Genomic DNA, 25,108 nt, shown 5'->3' with positions numbered 1-25,108 from the left:
GCTCAACCCCTGCCCCAAAGGGCTTGAGCTGTGACTGGTTGTGCCCCGCCCTGGGCTTAGACTGTTAATTAGCGCTCAGCCCCGGCCTAAGGGCCTGAGCTCCTGAACTGTGGGCCGCTCAGCCCCTGCGTGAAGGGACCTGAGGTTGAACTGTCTGCACTTTAGTGAGCCGGTGTGGCACCCCTCCACCTCGGAGGGTAGAGCCCCGGCGCAACCCTACTACAGACGCATACAAAAAATCTGAAAAAAGTTATCCCCCCTCTGAGATTCAGAATGATTTAAAAGGTGTGGATCAAGGAGATAGCCACTGCTGGTATTTATGGACTATATCAGATGGATGGATAACAGACCACTGCAAGGAATGAGAAAAACCCACAAAAATAAGCACAATTTGACATAGATTGCCTTAGCTGTTGTAATGTAGCTCAAAAGAGAAAATATTTGCAAAAAGCAGATAAGATTTTGATGTGTGTGGTTTGATCATCATGACAACTTTCTGATCTCATAAAGGAACAGAAACATATACAGGAAACCTGGGGGTGGTAAATAAGGTTGTGCAGCATATTTAACCAAAGATACTGGAATTTTCTCCAAGCTGATATTCTGGCTGTTGCCCCAAACACTTTTGATATCTCCAAATTATCTAGACCTGATTCAAAGCCCATTGAAGTCAATAGGAGTCTTCTCACTGACTTCGGTGGACATTGGAACAGACCCCTAATGACTAAATAAAAGATGTAGTTATGAGTCTTATTTAAATACCGAGGAGTCATACACAATTTTATTATTTTCTTTCAGCTCAAAGGCTTGTCTTTAACTTTTTGTCAGTGACATTTTCCCCTGCATTTGTCAGCCTTTCTCACTAGCAAAAACCATATTGATTCCTACTTTGCCAAGCAATCTCTTGGATTAATTAAATGAGTACAGGTTAGGGCACTGGATGGCTCAAGGAACTGATAATGGGGCTATCTAAACTTTTTACCTCCCAATTTCCAGTAAAATTCAGTTTTGCAAAATTCTATTCGCATATTCAAGCAGAGTGAGCCATCTGTTTTGATGGGAAAGCAAAATATCATTCATTTTTTCACCATCATCCAAGTAAGGCTGGGAGAGCAGAATTGCTCCTTGCCTGGCCAATCTTCATGAGAGCTTCGCAAAGTTCATTTAAATGTGTGGGGGAAAAGAACTAGGTGGCCTTCTTTCTGACAGCCAAAGTAACACCGAAGGCCTAAATTCAGGCCCTCTGACAGAAGCTGACTATGTAGACGGCCTCTACATAGAGCAGTACAGGCCAGAACCTGAGCAACCCTAAGCTGCACAGGCCCAGGCCAAATAAAGTCATGAGCAATGATCAGAGGAGGGTAGGGGAAAAAGAGATGCAAAAGGCTTAGCAACATAATAACTGCTTGTTTATGAAAAACATGACAGTCGCTTGTTGTGAAACATGATAACTGCCTATTTGTAAAAACATGATAACTGCTTGCTTATAAAAGATAATAACGGCTTATATGAAGAAATTGCTTCTAGTAAAGGCCAACTTCCCCTATAGTTCCAGCTATCTGCCAATCAGCCAATCATATATCATCTTTAAGCGTCCCATAATGATACTATGCCCTTGACCGGAAAAAAACAAAATGTACTTTGACGAGAACAACACGCCAACTGGTGCCAAGTACCACCCATGTCGGAAACCACCAAAGAAACTCCCCACCCAACAGGCACCCAATTCTCGTAAATAATGAGGAAGCTGCCAGGAAAAAGGGACAGACCCCTACTCTTATTTTCACATAAATGACGTATTATAGATGTATTATTTGTACTATGCTTGCGGTTTGGCGGAATAAAGGCAGCCTGCGCGCTGTGCTAAGTGTGGTAGTTTTCGGACTGCTACCCCAATGCATTGGTATGTATTGCAATAAACGGGCCTCAGGCTTGAGTCTGTGAACTAAAATCAATGCGTGGGTGATTTTTCCACGACAAATGCAACCCTGTAGAGTAGTGACTGAAAGGAAATTAATTTCTATCTAAAAGGTGTTGGAATGTCTGCAAGGAATGAATCAGTGTTCTTAATCTTGTCACCAAAGAGTAAGTGTCCATATCACTATAGCCACCATCACCACATTTGGCACTAATCAGCAATTTCACTAGTGGAGCCAAAAGCTAAATGGATGTTGAGATTCAACTACCCTTCCTGAACAGAACTGGCACTCTAAAGGGGTGGTGTAAGAGGAATGCTGTACTACACTGATCATACTGTATCCATTCCATGGTTACATTTAGGACTTTGAGCTCCAGTGATGTTATTCTGGCCCCTGTGGTGAACAAATAATTCACATGCAGTTTTTTAAAGAGGAAAAAAAAATCACACTGGTTTCATGCATGGGTTTTTCAATTTTTCAAGTGCCACCTGCAATAAAGCATAATTAGATAGCCATGGGTCCAGGACACAAATTATGGATCTGGATCTGAAATCCTCTCAAGTTCAAGGGTGACTGAATCTAAGATTTTTATTTGTGCCCATCTCCAAGTCAGATGGACAAGATAATTACACTGTACCTCTTCCCCAGCACATAATAATTCCTTTGTAGAATATATCATAATTGAGCAGTTGGTTCCGTACAGTATCTGGCGATGTTGAACCATTCTGAGTCATCTGATGTTACTCATCCTGTCTGTGAGCTCCTTCTGGCCTCCTGATGCTGCGCCCACACTGTTCCCCAGAGGAGATGATCACAGAGAGAAACATCAGCTCCACTCTGCACATGTATGACATTAATCACTGCTGACTAGTACGGCTAATGAAGAAGAGCGCTCTCTCTCTCTCTCTCATGTTTAACCACGTGTGTACCTTGCTACAGAATAACATAGAGCCAAAACTAAATCCTAAGAGTAAAAACAAACAAAACAAAACAAAACCATACTTATTTACCTGGGCTGCTTTGCAACAGCCAGAAGCTGAAAAATATGTCTGTTGCTTTTAAAATAGTATGGAACTCCCCTTTCACATAGACCTCTTTTTAAATGTTATCAGCCAGTGTAATCCTACTCAGAATGCTCAGAAAACAGTAAGAAGTGGTTTCCACCTAGGGGGAAGGGAATCCATACAGATACTTCAAGCTTTTTCCATTGCTACCCAGCAAAATAGTGTCCCTTCATCTCACATGCCCTGATCCAGGATTGGGACTAGTCACATGTTTAACATTAACAATGAACTGTATTAGTGCTTTGTTGGATCAGGGCCAAAGACTCCACCACAGCTCTCGTACTGACCTGAATGATGAACTCAAGATCGATCCTCTGGGGTGACCCGTGGTACGCCAACACTGCCCACACCTACATTGTGAGTGTTCTAACCTGCAGGGGAGCTCGAACTGCTCAAAACCCTAATCTTTGACAGGATGCCAAACTCCTGGATTCAAACCAACAGAGTTATAGGACATCCTATGGAATTGAGGCAGACAGCAGTGGAAAGGCTGGTACATCACTAAACTAGGGAGACGCTGCAGGAGACAGGGATAAAGAAGTTACTGTCTTGTAAAGCCAAAGCTTTAGGCTAGGTCTTCACACCAGAGTTAACTCAAGTTCTTTACACTCTAGTTAATTCCTCTCCAGTGAGAGCAGCCACACTATAAAGTAACACTGGAGCTGCACTGATGACTGGGTTAACAGCACAAACCGATCGTGTTAGCAATTAGCAAGTGGCTCTAACTCAAGCGATAGCCTATACCCCTGATGGGCCAGCCAATCTGAGTTAAAAGAACCACCACTTGAGCTAAGAGTTTTGTCTGTGGGTCTCAAGTTCGAGGCAACAGCCGAGTTATAACTTGAGTTACTTTTGCAGCGAAGATAAGCACTTAGTCTAGCAAATGCACTCGCCTGCTTGAAAGGACTGGGACCAGCTGAGTCACTGCATCTCATGGTTTTCCATGCCTGCGTGGGTGGTTTTGTGTATCATAGAATATCAGGGTTAGAAGGGACCTCAGGAGGTCATCTAGTCCAACCCCCTGCTCAAAGCAGGGCCAATCCCTAACTAAATCCCCAAATGGCCCCCTCAAGGATTGAATTCAGAACCCTGGGTTTAGCAGGCCAATGCTCAAACCATTGAGCTATCCCTCCCCCCCATATGTGGACAATTATACACATGTCACATAACCAACACCATTGCAGCTGTCTTCCCCAGGCCAAGAGGATGGATTCTGGTGGTACTGTAGTTACTAACCAAAGTAAGCCTTCTCCTCAAGACCATTGGCACTTGTGCAAACCTGCTTCTGAATGTGAAGAATCAAATATTTCATTTTGCAAAAACACAATTATGGCCTAACAATAAACCTGCCCAGAAGGCTTGGGATTTACAGACATTAGATGTCAATATTGCTTATTTATTTTGGATAATTAATGAACATAAAAATTGCTGACATTAACCTGCAATGGAAAAACTGGTTTTAATGAACCCCATAAAACCTGCTATTCATGGCAGCTTCATAAAGCTCCATATTGAGTTCAGCTAAAGGCTATAGCTTTTATCAATACTGTCAACAATTAATATTGACTAATAAAGGTATCCTGTAGACTGAGTCATTGCATTATGTTGCTGTACACATCTCATGTCCTCTGAAACATTTCTCCCATAAATCTGGGGTTTCTCAAAATAGCCTGCTTGAAAGTTTAGGATACAGAAGCCTAGTTGCCAAAGAAGAAAAACCAACAACCTTGATATTTTCTAGACCAAACTTTTAAAATGGCCTCAAGCAGGCTTCCATCTCTGCAACTGCAGCATTAGAGATACAAGTCATTTGCTTGTGAAAATGTTACAAACTTTTATTTGAACAAACAAGCGACAGAATGTACATGCACATAACTCAGTTGTGTTCATTTTAGGCCTGCAGATAGCATGGTAATGAGAGTGATCTGGTAGATATGTATTTAGACATATGTGACTGTATATCCTATCAATTTCGGGCACCAGTGCTAACGTGTAACAATTTCACATGCAAGTGATTTTGATGTGCAAAGTTGCATTTGCACCAATAGAGACCACATTATGGAAGCCTGGATCCATTTTTTAAAGATGTTTTGCTGAAAAACACTCTAGGAGGCTAATGTAGTTCCTCCCCTTTTTCTGTGAAAAAGCCTAAACCTCCGTGGTTTGCTTTTCTTAGTGGGCATGAGTAAAAGAGAAAGCTGAAGGACAGGATCACAACTGCTCAGATACCATGGGGAGGGACGCAGTATAAGGACCGGACTACAAGAGAATGGAATAGGGATGTAAGAGTTTTGTTTTGTTTATTAATAAAGACCTAACAGGGTGCCCAAAGTCAAGATCCCATAAGTCACCCAACAGTTCCACAGGTCACTTAGCAAAACACTAGACAACATAGCCCAAGGCTGGAACTAAAACTGCTGATTTTGCTACTCCATTGAAAAAGCTCGCCTGCCATAATGGGTGTGACCCTGCTGAGGATGCAGCACTTAAAGAGTAAAAAAGTACTGTAAAGATAATGAAAAAACATATCAAACCATTCCTAAATCCCATTAACAGAGGGTTGTTATCTTTGAGCCTTGTCTAACATATATCATTATCACTTAACAAAACCTTAATAGGCCTCAGCTGTAATTTTGTTGGAATTAAACAGAAAATCATGTGGGTGGCGTACGCCTTACCCTGTCGTGGCTTCCCAAGTAAAAATCATCATAATTTGTCACTACAATACTCGTATCAAGAAGCATAAAGAGAACAAACAATGCAGTCACTTCATGTCAGCCTTCTTTGCTGAGCCCAAGCTCCAGAGGGGCTAGCAGACAGCAGCTATATTAAGACGCAGCAATTAAATTAAAGGTGCAAAGGCACGGGGCTGTGTGAACACTAGGGTCAAACCACAATTGTATAAAAATTCTCTCTCCTTCCCACATGGACTCGCAGAACTGCTGACCAAAAAGCTCCTGCACCAGCCAAGCCCGCAGGAGTCTCTGCAGCTGGGGAGAGAAGGCTACAAAAATAAAAAAAATTCATGACCTTCAGCTTTGAGTTCCCACAAAGGAAAGGTCTCTAAAAATATTTCACAGTCGCTTCCATCAGAGAGCAGCCAGCCTATTTACATAAACCACGCAGCTACTGTCAAGGAACCAGACAGGAAGGGAGGAAAACTATCGGCCCAAAAATCTGCACAAGAGATAAGCATGGAGGGAGGGGAGATTTCAATGCTTTTTGTCTGAAATGCTCCTATGAAGAGCAGATGGGGTATTACACGGCCACTTATTGATCTCCAGTTTGTGATGAATAAGTAGGAGCCTCTCTAGCAGTTCATTAATTAATATTTTGTACGGCAGTGCAGAAGGCCACACCCTGGGACGATTAAGAGCATTTTCCTCCCTTCTCCTAGTCAGATCAAAAATCAAGGCAGATTAAAATTGGACTATGAAGAGAGGCATTTGTGAAGGCCTATCTGGAGTTGTCACTTACCAGTTTCAGTGTTTTCGTGTTCCGTATCGGTGAGCGTGAGGTTGGAGTTGGCTCGGCTCGAGAGACAGGAGCTGCGGCCTGACTTAGTATTGCGTCCCCAGAGCCTCACCGGGTGTTCCGGCGACATGACGGCATCTGCCTCGGTGTCAGCGTCTGAGCCAGCGCTGATGGAGTAGCCGCAGTGAGGCAGCCCTATATCAGTCCTGTATAAAGTCCCGTGTGTGGGCATGGCGTCATCGAGGCCCAGCTCTCGCAAAGAGAAGTTGGCTCCTAGGAGAGAACATGGAATTGTGGTTTTTAATCAAACTGGAATATTTCTTCTGTCCAGCATGTGAATGATTAGTGGATAAGCAGGTGGTATAGGTTTGTAAGGACAGGTTAGACAAACCCGTCCGGGATTGTCTAGATAATACTTAGTCCTGCCTCAGCGCAGGGATCTAGACTAGATGAGCTACTGAGGTCCCTTCCAGCCCTACTTTTCTATGATTCTATAGTCGAGTGCTCTCAGCACAAGAGCAGGAGACAGCAACTCCTGAGTTCTAATCCCTTACCTGACAGTGACTTGCTGCATGGCCTTTGGCAAGCGACTTAGGCCCCAATGTTCAAAACTTGCTTCTAATGTTGGATGCCTGAGCTGAGGCACTTAAGTCTTGATTGTCAGAGTTGGTGAGCACCTGCAACTCCCATTGAAAACCAAGCCCTAGGTGTCTCAAGTCAGCCAGCCAGCAATTAAGGCACCCAAAGTGGCCACTTTTGAAAATGAGGGCCTTAACTCTTCTGCACCAGCTTTACCATTTGAAGAATGGTGATGATATGCCTTGCCTCCCGCTTCAGATATTGTGAGGATTCAGTGAGGCGTTTGAACAGTACTATGAGAATGGAAAACACTATGAAGATATTAACTATGAGCAGTGTCACTCAACAAGTGATGAGACACCTGTTATTAGCCCTAACATATGACTCTGTACACCGTGGTATAATAAACAGTGAATTTTCAGTCCTAATGAACAAAACATGTCTCCACCATCTCGCCTGTAATTTACTATGAATATTTATAACAAACACACCAGCTACTTTTCATATTCTTTCCTGTGAGGACTATCATGGTTCTGACATTTCTTGTAACAGATTTCTTTCATCTTTGGTTTCGTGGAATCTTTACTGATGCACTCATAAATAGCTGGTTTTGTCATTTACTTTTAAAAATAAATGGCAACTAGTCCACCTTTCCTCAAGAAGAGCTGGATAATGTTAATGGTCTTGTGGTTAAAGCACAGGATTGGGAATTGGAAGATGTGGTTTGCTTCCTGGCTGTATTACAGCCTTCCAGTGTGACATCAGACAATTTACTTAACCTGTCTGTGCCTCGTTTTTCCCCATCTGCAAAATGGGAACAATGTTCACCACAGTAGTGCAAAGTATTGCGAAGGTATAAATAAGTAGTGTTCACATTCTCATGCATCAGGAAACCTCATCCTCAGTGAGCGAACCAGCAAATGAGCGAAGTAACTAAACACAAAGAACAGCAGCTGCTTAGCAGCACACAGCAGAACTACACAAAAATCCTACCCAGCATTTATACAGTGCCTTACAATGTACTTTACAAATATCAGTTAAGTTAACCCATTGAGAGGTAGCTGAGTATTATTATCCCATTTTACAGATATGGATAACAACAGACGGGTTAGATGACTTTCCCAAGACGACATAGTGATAAAATTCTTGCCTCTTTGTCCCCTTCTTTAAGCAATAGACAATAGTGCCTCGACCAAATTTATCCAGTTTAAAAGTAAAGGGAAGAAATGGGGGCGGTTAAGACAGACAGAATATAATCACTCCAAACAGATTTTGACCAGAACACACCTGCTCTTGGGGGAAGTAACATGGGACGTTTACTGATCAGCAATGGTTAGGATTTTATTTTCCATATCCACTGATATCCAGCACTGTCAAATAGTCCTGGATCACTGATTCAGTGCTGACTCAGACGTGAGTGTGCCACCTCTTGAATCACCGAAACCACATCTTGTGGGACCTAGGTTTCTTTCGGAGGTCTCAGCTCCAAATGCTAACCACTCTCAGCCCAGCTTAGCTTATTCACTCTGACATAATCACAGCAGAAGTTATTGGGCTGCAAATAGATGCAATTGTTTTGCTGGCTAAAAATATAACCTGAAAATGACTCCTGAGTTCATGTCTAGTTACCTGCAGAGCTTCATAATCAGTCCCAGGCAGTGTGAATGGGGATTCAGTTATTAGCACTCTGTTCAGAAACTTGTGCTGAAAAACTGGGGAGAGCAATTAGTGGAGCAATTACTGGCTCCATTCTAATCCACATTTTTTTATTAATTTACATTCTCTTTTTTCAGCATTCAAAGACTTTAAAAGACTTTGGCATCCTGTGAATGGCTTTATCTGCACTGTGCATTTACCTGACATAATGCACCCCTGCCTTTGCTCTACAGTATGCCACAATCTGATGGATTCAAGGAATGTTTTGGACCAGTAGGGGGCATTAGACCCGGTGTCTTGGCCAAACTCCAACTTGGGTAATTATATTCTTCCTAACTAACCTCCCTTGTACTTTCACTTGGATATGGCAGTTCTCACATCTTGTTGCTATGCACTGTTAAACAGTTACCATGTTTCACCTTAGAGATGGCTGAATTTCAGTTGTAGGCAAAGCGATTCTTGTAGAGGCCAATCCTGATCTCTCTGCTTAGCTGAACTCTTGGGATACGTGTGTCATGCTCTCTGGAGCGGCTCACAACTGTGAGTGTCTACCTCATGGCAGACTGTCAGAAAACAGGGCAAACACCCCACGCTCGTGGTGTGTTCTATAATTAGATTTCACCAAGCCGGTGACAAATGTGAACTCTTGGATCATTATATCAGTCTTACCATGGAGTCACAGACAGTCCCCTTAGACACTCCAGCCTATCTTGCCACACAGACAAACTGAATGCTGTGATAATGGTCACTTAAACAAAAAATCACAACACATCAGGTTGCTCCCAGTCCCAAGACACCAGACACTTACCCCAGATCAACTGGTACTCTGTATCTTACACCAAAGACAAAACTGGCAACCAATTTTATAATACACTAACTAAAGATTTATTAGCTATGAAAAAAGAATGAGTTATTGAGAGGTTAAAGCAGGTAAAACACATGCACAGGTGAGTCACTGTTTGTAATTCCAAATAGTGGCAGCGATGTAATAAACAGCCAGTTTCCCAAAACATCTTTTCAGGGTACCCAGATTGTCTCTGGGGATCACTGCTTTGCTTCTGGTACACTTCTCTGTAAGAGTCCAAACAGTCCAGAAATGCAGGACCTTTCCTTGAATCCACACTTCTCACTTCTCACAGAAAACAAGCTAACAGTGTCACTACCCGTGTGGGCTTTTCTTTTGATGATGGAGTGAGGAATGCATTTTAATGACCTCCGATCATCACACACAATGTGAGCAGGTCCTCAAGGAATCAATTATGAAACACTTAGAGGAGAGGAAAGTGATCAGGAACAGTCAGCATGGATTCACCAAGGGGAAGTCGTGCCTGACTAACCTAATTGCCTTCTATGATGAGATAACTGGCTCTGTGGATGAGGGGAAAGCAGTGGATGTGTTATTCCTTGACTTTAGCAAAGCTTTTGATACGGTCTCCCACAGTATTCTTGCTGCCAAGTTAAAGAAGTATGGGCTGGATGAATGGACTGTAAGGTGGATAGAAAGCTGGCTAGATCGTTGGGCTCAACGGGTAGTGATCAATGGCTCCATGTCTAGTTGGCAGCCGGTTTCAAGCGGAGTGCCCCAAGGGTCGGTCCTGGGGCTGGTTTTGTTTAATATCTTTATTAATGATCTAGAGGATGGAGTGGACTGCACTCTCAGCAAGTTTGCCGATGACACTAAACTAGGAGGCGTGGTAGATACACTAGAGGGTAGGGATCGGATACAGAGGGACCTAGACAAATTAGAGGATTGGGCCAAAAGAAACCTGATGAGGTTCAACAAGGACAAGTGCAGAGTCCTGCACTTAGGACGGAAGAATCCCATGCACAGCTACAGACTAGGGACCGAATGGCTAGGTAGCAGTTCTGCAGAAAAGGACCTAGGGGTCACAGTGGACGAGAAGCTGGATATGAGTCAACAGTGTGCTCTTGTTGCCAAGAAGGCTAACAGCATTTTGGGCTCTATAAGTAGGGGCATTGCCAGCAGATCGAGGGACGTGATCGTTCCCCTTTATTCGACATTGGTGAGGCCTCATCTGGAGTACTGTGTCCAGTTTTGGGCCCCACACTACAAGAAGGATGTGGAAAAATTGGAAAGAGTCCAGCGGAGGGCAACAAAAATGATTAGGGGTCTGGAGTGCATGACTTATGAGGAGAGGCTGAGGGAACTGGGATTGTTTAGTCTCCAGAAGAGAAGAATGAGGGGGGGATTTGATAGCAGCCTACAACTACCTGAAGGGGGGTTCCAAAGAGGATGGAACTCGGCTGTTCTCAATGGTGGCAGATGACAGAACAAGGAGCAATGGTCTCAAGTTGCAGTGGGGGAGGTCTAGGTTGGATATTAGGAAACACTATTTCACTAGGAGGGTGGTGAAGCACTGGAATGCATTACCTAGGGAGGTGGTGGAGTCTCCTTCCTTGGAGGTTTTTAAGGCCCGGCTTGACAAAGCCCTGGCTGGGATGATTTAGTTGGGAATTGGTCCTGCTTTGAGCAGGGGGTTGGACTAGATGACCTCCTGAGGTCCCTTCCAACCCTGATATTCTATGATTCTATGAATGATCACTTGCTTTGAAATTAGCACTTTTCTGTTAAAATTCTTCATTTGCATTCCACCAGGCTTCTTTCTCGTTGGATGGGTTATTTAGTTACAGGGGTACACACAATGTAAATGTTTGCTACTACATTATAACGGGATACAGACAATTGAAAACAATGCAAGTTACTTCCCACTAGTTTTCATGAAGCTTAAAGACCAAATACATTCGCATACATTTGACAATCACTTTGATCTATACTAATACAGAAGAGAATTGGCCTGTGGCTCTGGCATGAGCTGGCACCTGATCTGCCAGCATCACAGCGACTACACTGCAAAAAAAGCCCCAACAACCCTGCAGCGGTGAGTCTCACAGCTCAGATTGTCTGACTTGGTCTCGTGGGGCTCACGCTACAGAGCTAAAAATAGCGTAGACATCCCTGCTCAGGCTGAAGCCCAGGTTTTGAGACATTCCCCCTTAACCAGGTTTCAGAGTCCAAACGGAAACATCTACACTGCTCTTTTTAGCCCTGTAGTGCAAGTCCCGCGAGCCCAAGTAGTTGACCCAGGCTTTGTGACTCGTTGCCTGGTTTGTTTGGGTTTTTTGCAGCGTAACGTACCTTTGATGACTTCAAACTCTCACTGGACATAGTTTGTACACTAAACTAGAAAAGCACTATCAGAAGTTCTGGAATAAATCTAAGATGGTTCTAATTATTACAGCCACCAAAATTTATTGGGCCAGAAAAACCTGTCTTATTATTTTTTATTATCAAAAGGGGCTAAAACCCCATATCTAAACTCAGGATGCAGATCCCTCTTCAGATGGGAGTTCTCAGCTCCTACTGGTTTCTACAATGATTTGAATTTGAACACATTAACCTAGAAACAGCTGTGTCTCGGGCTGGACTGTGAAACATTATGTTCAGGTGCATTCGGTTCTGCTCACTAGAGAGATACCAAGTTCCGCTCTGGACCTTGACTTTGGATCCAGGGCTGAGTTTTGCTCCCATCCCTACTCTAAAGCCATGTTAAAGCTTGTGATTTCCCTCAAGTTTCCATCTGTTGATGTTATACAAAACTGGCCAACACAACTAACAGCGCTGTTCTAAGCTGTACTCTGGGTTTTGTGGGTTACCGCTTGGCTGGCCCAGCAAAAGACCTCTTCTAGCAGGTACTCTCTCCTGCAATAACCTCTGTACAGTGAATGATCCACTAACCACAGGCAGCTGGCATTTTGTTTTTTCTTCTAATAGGGAAACATCTGCTTAATTCAGTTAGCTATGGAGCTCCCAGTGGAAAGAGGGAAGGGAGGAGGGTGCACAGAAGGAGATAGAGTGATAGACCAACAAACTTGACACCAGCTCCAAATAAAAGCAGAGAAAAAACTTTTCAGCGCGAGAAGAAAATAACCGTGGTTCAGCTGGTTGAGGCACTCTGGTCTGGAATGCTCAGAGTACATAAACTGTTCGTGAACTTCACACCTATGTAATTAACTAAAATAGATTAAGCTTTCTGACAGAGTTGACAGGCAGGGATACTCGTGGCTCATCTGCTCCACCAAACCTTGGGAGCCAGCTCAGAGAGCACAGAGCAAGCCTGTGATAAATTAATCCAGATACCACTGCTGTGCTATCATACCGGAGAACACATACTCCTGTTCCACAGCCTCAGCAGCAAGTGAACTTGAATTGACTGATAAAACAGATATAACTGCATCTCCCCTCTCCACCCCACCAATTCTGCCTGTGGTCCAGACCCCACAGTAAGGATTAGGCCTACACTCTACGGTTCAGCAGACAGATGAGCCTTTTGTTTTTGCCCCTACATTGCAGATTTTAGTCCACCGATCAATGATCACAAAGTCCCCCTCCCTCCTGGAACAATACACACTCAACAACCTCAAACGCATCAATAAACAGCTTGATTGATGCTCTCCAGCAACAGCGACTCATAAATTATGAAAAATGACTGCTACAATTAACTGAAAATCAAATTTATTTGCAATAAACAGCATGAGACACATGGATTTTCATATTCTATGCTCAGTGTAGCCTTTTAAGCTGGGAGAACTCAAGTCAATAAAAGGAAGATAATAAATATCTAAAACTTTTTTATTCAGGTCTGGTCTATTTTTTGCTATGCTGACTTGCGCGGTTTACTTTCTTGGCACACTCACTCTGGGTAAAACCATTCAAATGCTGACTTGTTTATTTACTGAATTTATTTGGTCAATTTGAAATGTTTCCCTCCTCTCTGCCCCCTCGTCCAGCTCTAGAAAAAAATCACGTTGCCTTATTTGTATCAAGCAAAAATATCACAAGCTAATAGAGCCAGGTCTTCAGCTAGTGTAAATCAGTGAAGCCCCACCAAAGTCAATAGAGTTACACTGATTTAACCAACTGAAAATCCGGCCATAAAATCTATGGGCTAATTTTTATAATTAGGTAGGCCAATCACAGAGCTAAGGAGATAGGAAAATTCAAGCACAGAGAAAAAGAAAAAAAATATTTTTAAAAAAATGGTTACTGACCTTCTGTAACTATTGTTCTTCGAGATGTGTTGTTCATGTCTATGCCATTTTAGGTGTGTATGTGCTGTGTGCACCATTGCCGGAGATTTTTCTCTCGATGGTATCCATCGGGCCAACTCTAGTGCCCTCTGGTGTCACGTGCTTATGTGCCAGTATAAGGGGCACTGCCGGCCCTGCAACCTCTCAGTTCCTTCTTGTGGGCTAACTCTGACAGAGGGGTAGGAGGGTGGGTCGTGGAATGGACATATCGAAGAACAACAGTTACGGAAGGTCAGTAACTGTTTTTTCTTCTTTGACTGCTTGGTCATGTCCATTCCACATTAGGTGATTCACAAGCACTAGCCAAGGAGGTGGACTCAGAGCTCATGGACATGAGAACTGCAACACTGCTCGCCCGAACCTGGTGTCATCTCGAGTCTGCTGGGTAATGGCGTAGTGGGATGAGAAGATATGCACTGACGACCTGGGCCAGAAATGCTGCTGAAGAGGCTTGAGCTCTTGTGGAATGAGTGGTCAAGATGGCAGGTGGTGGAACATTCGCCTGCTCGTAGCATGCATGAATACAGGAGGTTATCCAGTAGGCCTTTCATCCTCTCTGCTATTGCCACAAAGAGTTATGTGGATCCATGAAACGGTTTATCCCCTCAATGTAGAAGGCGAGGGCATGCCTAACATCCGATGAGTGAAGTTGCCGCTCTTCTGAATTCTGGTGTGGCTTCGTGAAGAAGACTGGCAGGAAAGTGGCTTGGTTGCCATGGAAGTGGAAGACCACCTTTGGCAAGAAGGGCAGAGGGGGGCACAGTTTAATCTTGTCCTTGAAGAACACCATGTACAATGGTTCTGACGTAAGTGCCCTGATTTCAGGGACCTTTCTGGCTGAGGTAATTGCTATCAGGAACGCAACCTTGCAGGAGAAAAAGAAGACACAATGCCAGTGGCTCAAAGGGAGAGCCTGTGAATTTGATAGGACCAAGTTCAGTCTCTCTAACCCCTTAACAAAGTGGATTGTCATCTCATGGTGGGTGGAAGGCCGAAATTGCTGCTAGATGCACCTTGATAGATGTGAGGGCCAGACCTTGTTGTTTTACGTGGAGCAAGTAATCCAGAATAGACTGAAGGGAAGACCAAGTCCGAGAAAGGCCTTGTTGGGATGACCATATTGAGAAAGCTTCCACTTGGAGAGGCAGATAGCCCTAGTGGACGGCTTCTTACTACTCTGCAAGACCTGTTGAACTTGCTCTAAACAGGCTTGCTCCTCTGGGTTCAGCCATGTAACATCCAGGCGGTCAGGTGAAGGGAGCTGAGGTTTGGGTGGAGTAAATGGCCGCGATCTTGCGAGATCAGGTCCAGGCAATGTAGGAGCGGTAGCGAGGGTGCTACTGATAAATCTAGCAGCATGACGAACCAGTGTTGATATGGCCACGCCAGGGCTATAAGAATAACTCTTGGCTTGTCCCATTTGATTTTTAGAAGGACCTTGTGTACCGCAGGAACTGGAGGTAATGCATGGAATAGGAGTACTGTCCATGGAAGCAGGACGACATCTGAAAGGGAGCCCAGCTTGTGCCCAAGCAGTGAGCAAAACTGATGGCATTTCCTGTTCTGCTTGATGCAAACAGGAGAGCCCTACCTTCAGAAGATGAACCTGGTGACCTCTGGGCAAAAGGAGCACTCATGGTGAGAGAAGAAAGATCTGCTGAGGTGATCTGCCAGGGTGTTCTGGGCTCCCAGAAGATGAGAAGCCTCAAGGTGGATGTAGTGCTTCATGCAGAAGTCCTCTAGACAGATGGCCTCGTGACACAGGGCAGAGGAGCACACTCCTCCCTGCTTGTTGATGTAGAACATGGCTGCTGCGTTGTCCGTCAGTACTTGCACTACCTTGCCTGTGAACTGGGGAAGAAACACTTGGCAAGCTAAGTGGACCGCTCTGAGCTCCTTGACGTTTATATGCAAGGAGAGCTCTTCCTGGGACCATAGGCCCTGTGTTCTGAGGCAATCAAGGTGGACTCCCCAACCTAGGTGTGAAGCATCCAACACTAGGGACACTGACTGCTGGGGGGTGACAAAGGGAACGCCCACCACTGCCGACTGGGGGTCCTTCCACCAGTCGAGGGAGGCGAGGATTGGGGCTGGAACAGCAAGTACTGAGTCCAAATGGCGTCTTTTCGGTGAGTACACTGAAGCTAACCACATCTGCAGAGGCCTGAGGTGCAGCCTTGCATGCCGGACCATGTAAGTGCACACGGCCATGTGTCCCAGGACTTGAGGCAAACCCGGGCTGTTGTGATTGGGTGGGCCATGACCTTGGATATCAGGTCCGACATTGTCTGGAATCAAGCCTCTGGAAGGAAGACTCTGACCTGGGTCATATCGAGCACTGCCCCGATAAACTCTATTCTCTGTAGTGAATGAGAGTTGACTTTTGTTCGTTTATCAACAGGCTCAGGGCTTGGAAGGTGGCTTGGACCTGATGCTGTTCTGATGCTGTCCTGTTACTTGGGCCTCTGAGCGACTCTTGATCAACCAGTTGTTGAGGTATGGGTAGACTTGAACGCCTTGCCTTCTGATAAAGGTCGCTACCACACCCATGCATTTTGTAAAAACCTGGGGGCTGCAGACAGGCCTAAAGGGAGAATGGTGAATTGGTAATGAGTCTGGTTTACTATGAACCTGAGGAATCTTCTGTGGCCAAGGAAGATGGAAATGTGAAAGTAAGCGTCCTTCAAGTGGAGGGCAGTGTACCAGTCCCCTGGATCCAGGGAGGGGACGATGGAGGCCAGGAGAGAAAGAAGCCTCTACTGGAGAAAAGGGGCTTCTTCCTCTTCTTCAGCCTCAACTACCTCCATGGGGTCCACATCCTGTGTATTGGTACCAGGTTCGGTACCGGAGTCAAAGTCCAGTGCCGAGCAGAGCAGTGCAGGGGCCCTCCTCTCAGAAGCAACCAAGTATGACTGGTGAGAAGATGAGCCCAGTACCGGGAGAATGGGTTCCAGAATGGCCATTGCATAGGTCACTGTCCACCAGGTACCAGTGGGAGGACCCGTACCATGGTTCGGTGGCACGTAAGACGGGTACTGGTTGTGCTTCTTTGGATGGGTGTAAGGCTCCACCTTGGACTCAGACAAAGAATCCTCCTGAGGTGACCACAGGGGAGTGGTACCCTCACTTCCACCGATTATTGTCAAGGGTCCAGGGAGCGGTGCTGGACTGGGGACAATCTCATAGAAGAAAACAGGGTGGCTTGCCCCTGGAAGCTATTGAATGTCCCATTGCGGGGAAGGAACTCGGAGCACCATGCTCTCTCCTGCTCGTGCTCGTTGGAGCCGACAGTTGTCCCATCGGAGTCGGTGGTATTGGGAGCAATAATAAGTCCCTGGCCGCTGCAAAGGCTTCCAGGGTTGAAGGCACCACGATTTCACTGGTGCCACAATGACTTTCTGGCATTAGCGGGGGGTCCTGCACTGGACTCAGCATTCTGGGCGAAGTTGATGGTGCCACCTGGGACTGGGGGTGGAGGAGTGGGCCGACACGGGTTGCACTCTACTGCTTTCCCCTTGCTTGCCTTTCTTCAGCACCAGTGAGCGCCCTCTTCTTATGTTTCTTCTTGGTACCGGAGATGGAGAATGGTGCCGGGATACGCGCGGTGTCGGAAGAGCACTTTGCACTGAGGTCGAAGTGCTCGGTGCCGAATCTGGGTGGCTTGGCTTTGAATCCGGTCTAAGAGCATCTTCCATTAGGATAACCCTGAGTCTAGCCTCTCTTTCTTTGTATGAGGCTTAAAGTCCTGACAAAGCTGACAGCGCTCCCAGACACGTCAGACAACTGCAGTGCCACAGGAGGCATAAGGTTTGAAGCCCGGGGGGGGGGGGCGCATGCCTGGCAAAGGGAGCCCCTCAATGATAAAGGAGGGGTTCTAACTATCTATACTAGTATTATTTACAATATTTACATTACAATTAAACTAAGACTAATAAACTGGAATACAGAGAAGAAACCACTGAAAAACGCCTTGCCGAAGCAAGAGTTGTTGCTCCAGCAACCATCACAGGCGGTAAGAAGGAACTGGGAGGGTGCAGGGTCGGCAGGATCCCTTATACTGGTGCATAAGTGTGTGGCACCAAAGGGCGCTAAAGCCAGCCCGATGGATGCCACTGAGGGAAAACTCTCCAGCAACGGTGCACATGGTGCACACCTAACATGGAATGAATATGAGCAAGCCCTTGAAGAAGAATGACAACATCTGTAGGTGCAGTGTGCTCTAATGGTTAGAGAAGGCAATGAGGAGTCTGAACTCCTGGGATCTGTTCCTGCCTCTGTAACCTTATGCAGGTCATTTAACATCATTTTGACTCAGTGTAGCTATATCTACCTGTAGAACAGATTTGATAACCTAACAGGTCTTTCTTTTGCCTGTAACTTCATAGGTATTTAGAGATAGAGAAGTGTTTTGAGATCCTAGGTTGGAAGATTATATAATTGCTAAGTATGATTAAGTTAGTTATTGCCCCTTGCAATTTCTCAGAAGAACAAAGAGCATGACTACGGGCACATGCATAAAATATCAGATTTGCATGCAATACTGTGATAGTTTCACACACAAATTAGATGTGCGCAGTTGTGTGCATCCACCTTTGAGAATCTGGCCCTATAAGTAAGGCTCCATATTTGTCACAGAGGTCATGGAAGTCACGGATTCCATGACTTTCCATGACCTCCATGACTTCTGCAGCAGCCGGTGCACCTGGGCTGGGAGCCGTCTGAGCAGCTTGGGCAGCCCCTGGGCCAGGCACACCAGCCGCTGCTGGGGAAGTCTCGGGCCCCCGCACCCCACAGCAGCAGGAGTTTGGGTGTGTGGGGGCTCAGGGCTCGGAGTTGGGGTGTGGGGCGGTGCTTACCTGGGGAGGGGGGCTCCCCAGAAGGGCGAGAGGAACTCCCCTCCCGCAGTTCCTAGCTCCACGTCCTGCCTCCGCCCACAGGCACCGCCCCCACAGCACCCACTGGCCGCGGTTCCCAGCCAATGGGAGCTGCAGAACCGGGGCTTGGGGCAGAGTGGAGGCAGCATGTGGAGCAAGGAGCTGGGGTCCCCGCTTCCCAGGAGCCGGGTAGGGAGCCTGTCCCAGCCCTCCCGCCCCCGCAGCACCTGCACTCCCCCCACCCCCGAGCACGCGACCCCCTCCCCGGCACCCATGGCACCTTCCGGGCCGCCCTCCCGATCTGCCATACCCCACCCCCTAGTTTTAGTCAGGGGTATATAGTAGAAGTCATGGACAGCCTATGTCAATCTTTCTGTTCATCATTTGCACTACTGCATGTTCCATTTCACTTTAGCTGCCCATTTCACACTTTCCTGGATTGACAGGAAACCCTGTTTCTTCCTACCTAAGACTGTCTGGGCTCACTGTTGACGGTGTAGTATCTATGTGCAACCCACGCTCACACAGTATGGCTCTTTGTCACCCTCTAATGGCTAGAGCATGTAAAGATGTTTATGCTACTGCTTCCATGCTACTGAACTTGGTCTTTCAGTTCAGGGAATAGATGCTCATGCTCAAGAGGTCCCAGGTTCAGTCACTGCCACCACACTGTCCAGGGATGTCATTACCTATGCATACCACAGGCAGAGGCTTTCCTTCCAACAAAGCCATGTTGATCTTCCTCTAGTGTTTTCTCTCATTGCTCTGTGCAATGTCTTAAAGACATTCCTCTGTGAGTGCCTCAGAACCCTTTATAGCTTTGAGTTATTCCCTCACCTACCTCTGGACCTCAGCATAGAGTTGATTAACTCACACTGCTTACAGCAGCACCTGATGAAATGTACTTACCCGTTCGGCAGAATTCATCAGCCTCCTGGTGCACCATGTCTTTGACCCGATTGCTGTAGGTCAGCCTGGAGTCTTGATCGTAAGCCTTCAGCGTCTCGCTGGAGCTGTAGGACTTTTGGGGTATTTTGCTGTCTTCGCTCTCTGCCGAGGAGCTAGTGTAGCGTCGCTCGGTGTCACGGCGCCTGGTCAGAGATCGGTATGGTTTTCTCTCTTTCACATCCATGGCACTTTTGTCTGAGTCTTCAACATTAAAATAACAGCGTTTGTGTGGTGATCAGATTGGAATAATCTGAAAGAGAGTATAAAAGAGAGGAGACCTGAGTTCATCCCATTAGACAGGGGAGGGTTGGGTTTTTTAGTTTAAACTTTTTATTCAGTCTTACAATATGCAAAAGAAAGGGTATCCAATGGACTACCGGGAACCCACTTATAACAACTACAGATAAAAGGAAAGTATCAATTATCTGTGTCCTAAACCATGCCTTATACCTCTCATTTATAACTGCAACCACTAAAAGAACTGCTGGTAGGCACAGCAATAAAATAAATAAATAAATACTTTTAAAAAACTAACCATTTGTTCCTAGCATTAGTATGTTTCAAATGTGAACATGGCTGAGATTTTCAAAAGTGACTAGCAATTTTGGGTGCCTCATTTTTAGTGCAACCCACTTCTAAACACCTTACAGGAGCCTAATTTCCAGAAAGCATGGAGCATTTAAGCTCTGAAAATAAGCTTCCGGCACACTGCCCTGCTAGTAGAAGCTTCCTGATGTACCTGCTCTGTGGACATTCTAGTTCAGAGTCCAGGCTGTCAGTTTGACACATGTCACCAGCTCTCAGCTTACTAATACATAAATAAAAATGAAATAATGTATATTTTGTTGGCATCTAGGTAATAGTCCTCCCCCTAGTCCTCCGTCAGATCTGTTCTATAAATCCCGACCTCATCGTAAATAATAGATCTGCACTGCAAACTGAAACTTTACTTCTGAACATCCTCATGATGGTTCCCTTTTAAAATAATCATTACTCCCCCTGCTAGTTTGGGACACCTAAAAAAACGGAGGCACCCATATTACTAGTCACATTTGAAAATATGGGTCTATATTTTAAGTGGGTCTTTATGGAGTATTTTAGGTTAGAGAGACTGACTAGGAGAGAAAAAGAGCAGGAAAGCAAGCCACTCAAGTGCTGGGGAGTGGAAGAATGAAGTGTGAGTTTTAGAAGGAGCCCAGACAAAGATGTCTGCGGAGGCAAATGCTCCTCTTCACTTCCTTATTTGAAATGTTGTTATGGTACCGAGTGAAGTTGAGAAGTTGCAAATAGGAGATGGCACCACTGCTTCATAGCTACGTAAGAGTGGATTTTGTTCCTGTCACTATGCCAAATAGAATATATATGCACAAGCACAAGGGGGCATACGCACACACACAGAAGAAACTGGTACGAGAAATAAACACGAAAAATATTTTGTCAAAATACTTAATTATTGAAGTAGATCAGCTTTTCACTGTAATAAAATTACCGGCAACGTTATTTACAGGGGGAAAAAATCAATGCATATTGTTGCAATAGCGGTAAAATATGTCTCTATGTTTCCAGACTGGTTTATTGTGCTCAAAAGAAACCAAATATTGAAGACAGGCTTACACAATTATGGCCTGATGTACTCTGGAGCTGAGCATCACAACTCACACTATATACAATAGGAACTGAAGATGAACCTCAGTATATCAGGCTAATAATGGGTAATAATGACCACTCATTTCCCTCTATTTTTTTAGAGTAAAGGAAGGACAAATAAATACCTCTCATTTCCAAGGCTTGCCATATTGAGTTTAACAGTAAACCAGAGGTGGGCAAACTACGGCCTGCGGCCCACATCCGGCCCGCGGGACCGTCCTGCCCGGCCCCCAAGCTCCTGGCCCGGGAGGCTAGCCCCTGGCCCCTCCCCTGCTGTCCCCCCCTCCCCCGCAGCCTCAGCTAGCTCGCTCTGCCACAGGCGCAATGCTCTGGGCGGCGGGGCTGTGAGCTCCTGGGGCAGCGCAGCTGCAGAGCCCAGCCTGACCCGGTGCTCTGTGCTGTGCGGCGGCGGCAGCGGTGTGGCCCGGCTCCAGCCGGGTGGCACGGCTGTAGCGCCACCAGCCACCGGTGCTCCAGGCAGCGTGGTAAGGGGAGGCTGGATAGAGGGCAGGGGAGTTCGGGGTGGTGGTCAGGGGGTGGGGCGGTCGGGGGGGAAACAGGGGGTTGAATGGGGGCTGGGGTCCCAGGGGGTAGTCAGGAAGGAGGGGAGGTTGGATGAGGTGGCAGGGGGCAGTCAGGAGCAGGGGTTCCGGGGGGCAGTCAGGGGACAGGGAGAAGGGGTGGTTGGATGGGGCAGGGGTCCCGGGGGGGCATCAGGAATGAGAGGAGGGGTTGGATGGGGTGGCGGGGGTCCAGGGGCAGTCAGGGGACAGGGAGTGGGGGTCCATGAATAGGGCAGGGGTCCCAGAGGGGCAGTCAGGGAACAGGGGGGGTTGGATGGGGCAGGAGTCCCGGGGCGGGGGCAGATAAGAGGTGGGGGCTGGGCCACGACACCCTCCCCTAAGCGGCCCTCCATACAATTTACGAAACCTGATGCAGCCCTCAGGCCAAAAAGTTTGCCCGCCCCTGCAGTAAACACTTACCTCTTAAATCAAAACATACTGTGGCTTACACTCAGTTTGGTATTTATCACAAGATTAAAAGAGTGAATGGAAATATTTAATTATTATTTAGAAGGGGCAAAAGTCAATCAAAAATCAAAGGATTGGCACTAAGGGAAAACCTTCAGCACTAGCACTAAGGGAAAGTTTGGCTAGGGGCAGATGACAACTATTTAAACTCCAAACACTACGGTTAACAACAAAATCCATAAAAATACATTTAAAGCCTGACACGCCATGTTTATTTCAGCCAGTTGTGTCTAATCACTGCAACACAACTACATCCTCTTGGCCAAGATTGTATGTACTATCAGTTTAATATCTGCTCTGTGCCTTGTACTCACAGGGAACTGGACTAGGTATAATACATAATTTATAGCTCTAACATCTGTGCTCCTGTATTGCATCCTATACACGTGTTCTGATAACCTACAATACCAAGGCACAATGTGGTGGTTCAAAGATGGCATTTTACTGTTAGCTCACTTTCAACATCAGCGGTCCAGTGGAATGGAGCTAGAGCCAGAGAGAGGCAACTGGATGAAGCAGGCCAGTGATTGGCAGTGAAAAGGTGAATCTAGAACCAGGGAGGAAATGGGAGGACCCATCTGTGGGTCTGCCACTGTGACTCTGTTGGAACCACATTCTGGGTTTTCCTGTCATTTAGATGCTAGAAACTATCATATTGTTGGTAGTGGGAGGAACTCTGGGCCCAATTCTGATCTCTTGTAAACTAGTATAACATATTTGACTTAAATAGAGCTACTTCCCTTTTCACATTGGCACTAATCCTGATTTACTCCAAAAATGGTGTCAGGCCCACCGACTCCATGGGTGAAATCCTGGACCCAGTGAAATCAATGACAAAATACCCACTGACTTCAGAGGAGCCAAGATTTCACCTATATTTGTGTGTAAAGCAGGTAGAATACACAGCATATGAAAGGAATACTTTGTTTCCGTCACATAATTTATCCTTACTTATATATGGGTCATCAAATACCTGAGGCTTAGAAAAGAGACGACTGAGGGGGGATATGATAGAGCTCTATAAAATCATGACCGGGGTGGAGAAAGTAAATAAGGAAGTGTTATTTACTCCTTCTCATAACACAAGAACTAGGGGTCACCAAATGAAATTAATAGACAGTAGCTTTAAAACAAACAAAAGGAAGTATTTTTTCACACAACACACAGTCACCCTGTGGAACTCCTTGCCAGAGGGTGTTGTGAAGGCCAAGACTATAACAGGGTTAAATTCATGGTGGATAGGTCCATCAATGGATATTAACCAGGATGGGCAGGGATGGTGTCCCTAGCCTCTGTTTGCCAGAAGCTAGGAATGGGTGACAGGGGATGGATCACTTGATGATTACCTGTTCTGTTCATTCCCTTGGAAGCACCTGGCATTGGTCAGTGTTGGAAGACAGGATACTGGGCTAGATGGACCACGGGTCTGACCCAGTAGGGCTGTTCTTATATTCTTATGAGGCCCTGATTCAGAAAAGCCCTTAAGCACAAGCATAACTTTAAGCATGTGTTTAAATCCCATTGAACTCAATGACTTAAGTTAAGCACATAGTTAAGTGCTTTGCTCAACAAGGATGGGATTACTCACCTGCTTAAAATTAAGCACGTGCTTCAGTACTTTGCTGAATCAAGACCTGAGAGGTGTAAACACCAATGAGGAGGAGAAATTGTCTAAGAGCAAGATGATATACTGTAGCTGTACTAAGGGGGATTACATTACACGACTAAGGAACATTTAGGCTGATTATCAAGAAGAATTTCCTAAATGTGTGGAATAGCTCTGCTAAGGAACTGGTCAACTCCCCTATCATTTGAGTCAATTAAAACTGCACCAGTCAAAAGCAGTGGAGGTTACACTGTAAGAAAAATCCTCCACTGATCAGGAGATGGGGCAGATGACCTAACAGAGACTTCACTGTTGCTCACTTCTTTCGTTCTAGGAAAATTGTATTTCATTGTTTTCCTATTTAAAAACAAAACACTCTTTTTGCTTAAAAATAGTTACCCTTTGTTTTGACTATTATTTTATTTACATCTTTTCTTTATGTGACTCAAAGGGTAAGCACTTGGCTGCAAGTCCTAGAACGGAGCAAGCTTGTTATGACTTTTATTAAAACACCTTAAAAACAGGCCCCTTCACTATAGCAGTGCTACTGGGAGATATTATAATGAACATCTAAATCATGGTTTACGGGTCCCTTGTGGGGACAAATGTGCGAGAAAAGCAGTTACTATATTGTACAAAAACGGGACGAGAGGGGAGGCTCCTTCTGTCTAATCAAGAGTGCTGCGACAATGCCTACCGAGGGCCAGTTATTTAAAAACCTTCTACAAGGAGACTCGCACATGCCAAGAAAGCTTTTCGGCACAGGCAGAATCCACACGGTACAAATGGGGTCTGTAATTACCATCACTAACCATGAAATAGGAAACAGGGAAAAAAAACAACCAGGAAATGGAGTGAATTCCCACCAGATGAGTTTTATATGCTTTTTCTAACAGAAAAGTGTCGAAAAACTTAAGTTCCTCATACAGTATGTCAAAATAACCCCATAAATTTGCAAACTTCACACATGAATTCCTCAGTAACACAGTGCTTGGATTCCCATTGCATTCGGGCCTTTATAGATTTAACTTTCCTCAGCTCACTCTCTCTCTTTCCCTTTGCTTTTGTAAGCTGCTGCTTTCAAATACAAAGTCCCCCCCCTGCAAAAAATCACAGCTGGGTTCTATTTTTTTAAAGGAGGGACTGTTGTATCATCTGACCTAAGTGAATTTCCAGCACATCTCTTTGGATGTGCAATTAC

At 45.5% G+C, this 25,108-nt stretch overlaps 1 protein-coding gene across 4 annotated transcripts in view; it reads right to left on the bottom strand.

Moving 5' to 3' along the window:
- The window catches only part of TENM4 (teneurin transmembrane protein 4), a 427,958-nt gene extending 406,260 nt beyond the window's left edge, over positions 1–21,698 (bottom strand). For 3 of the 4 annotated variants that reach the window (XM_065406791.1, XM_065406800.1, XM_065406809.1), the window contains exons 1-2: positions 19,585–19,807; positions 6,461–6,730 (exon numbers count right to left, since the gene is read on the bottom strand). In XM_065406791.1, the coding sequence (XP_065262863.1) occupies positions 6,461–6,730; positions 19,585–19,807 (493 nt within the window). Of the gene's footprint in view, positions 1–6,460; positions 6,731–19,584; positions 19,841–21,662 lie in introns of those variants that run through there. The other variant, XM_065406816.1, reaches the window with a different exon arrangement.
- Positions 21,699–25,108: the final 3,410 nt, after the last annotated feature.

The sequence above is a fragment of the Emys orbicularis genome, chromosome 1 (genome assembly GCF_028017835.1).
Source record: "Emys orbicularis isolate rEmyOrb1 chromosome 1, rEmyOrb1.hap1, whole genome shotgun sequence".
NCBI classification, from domain to species: Eukaryota; Metazoa; Chordata; order Testudines; family Emydidae; genus Emys; species Emys orbicularis.
This window is presented reverse-complemented; position numbering and strand designations above follow the sequence as displayed.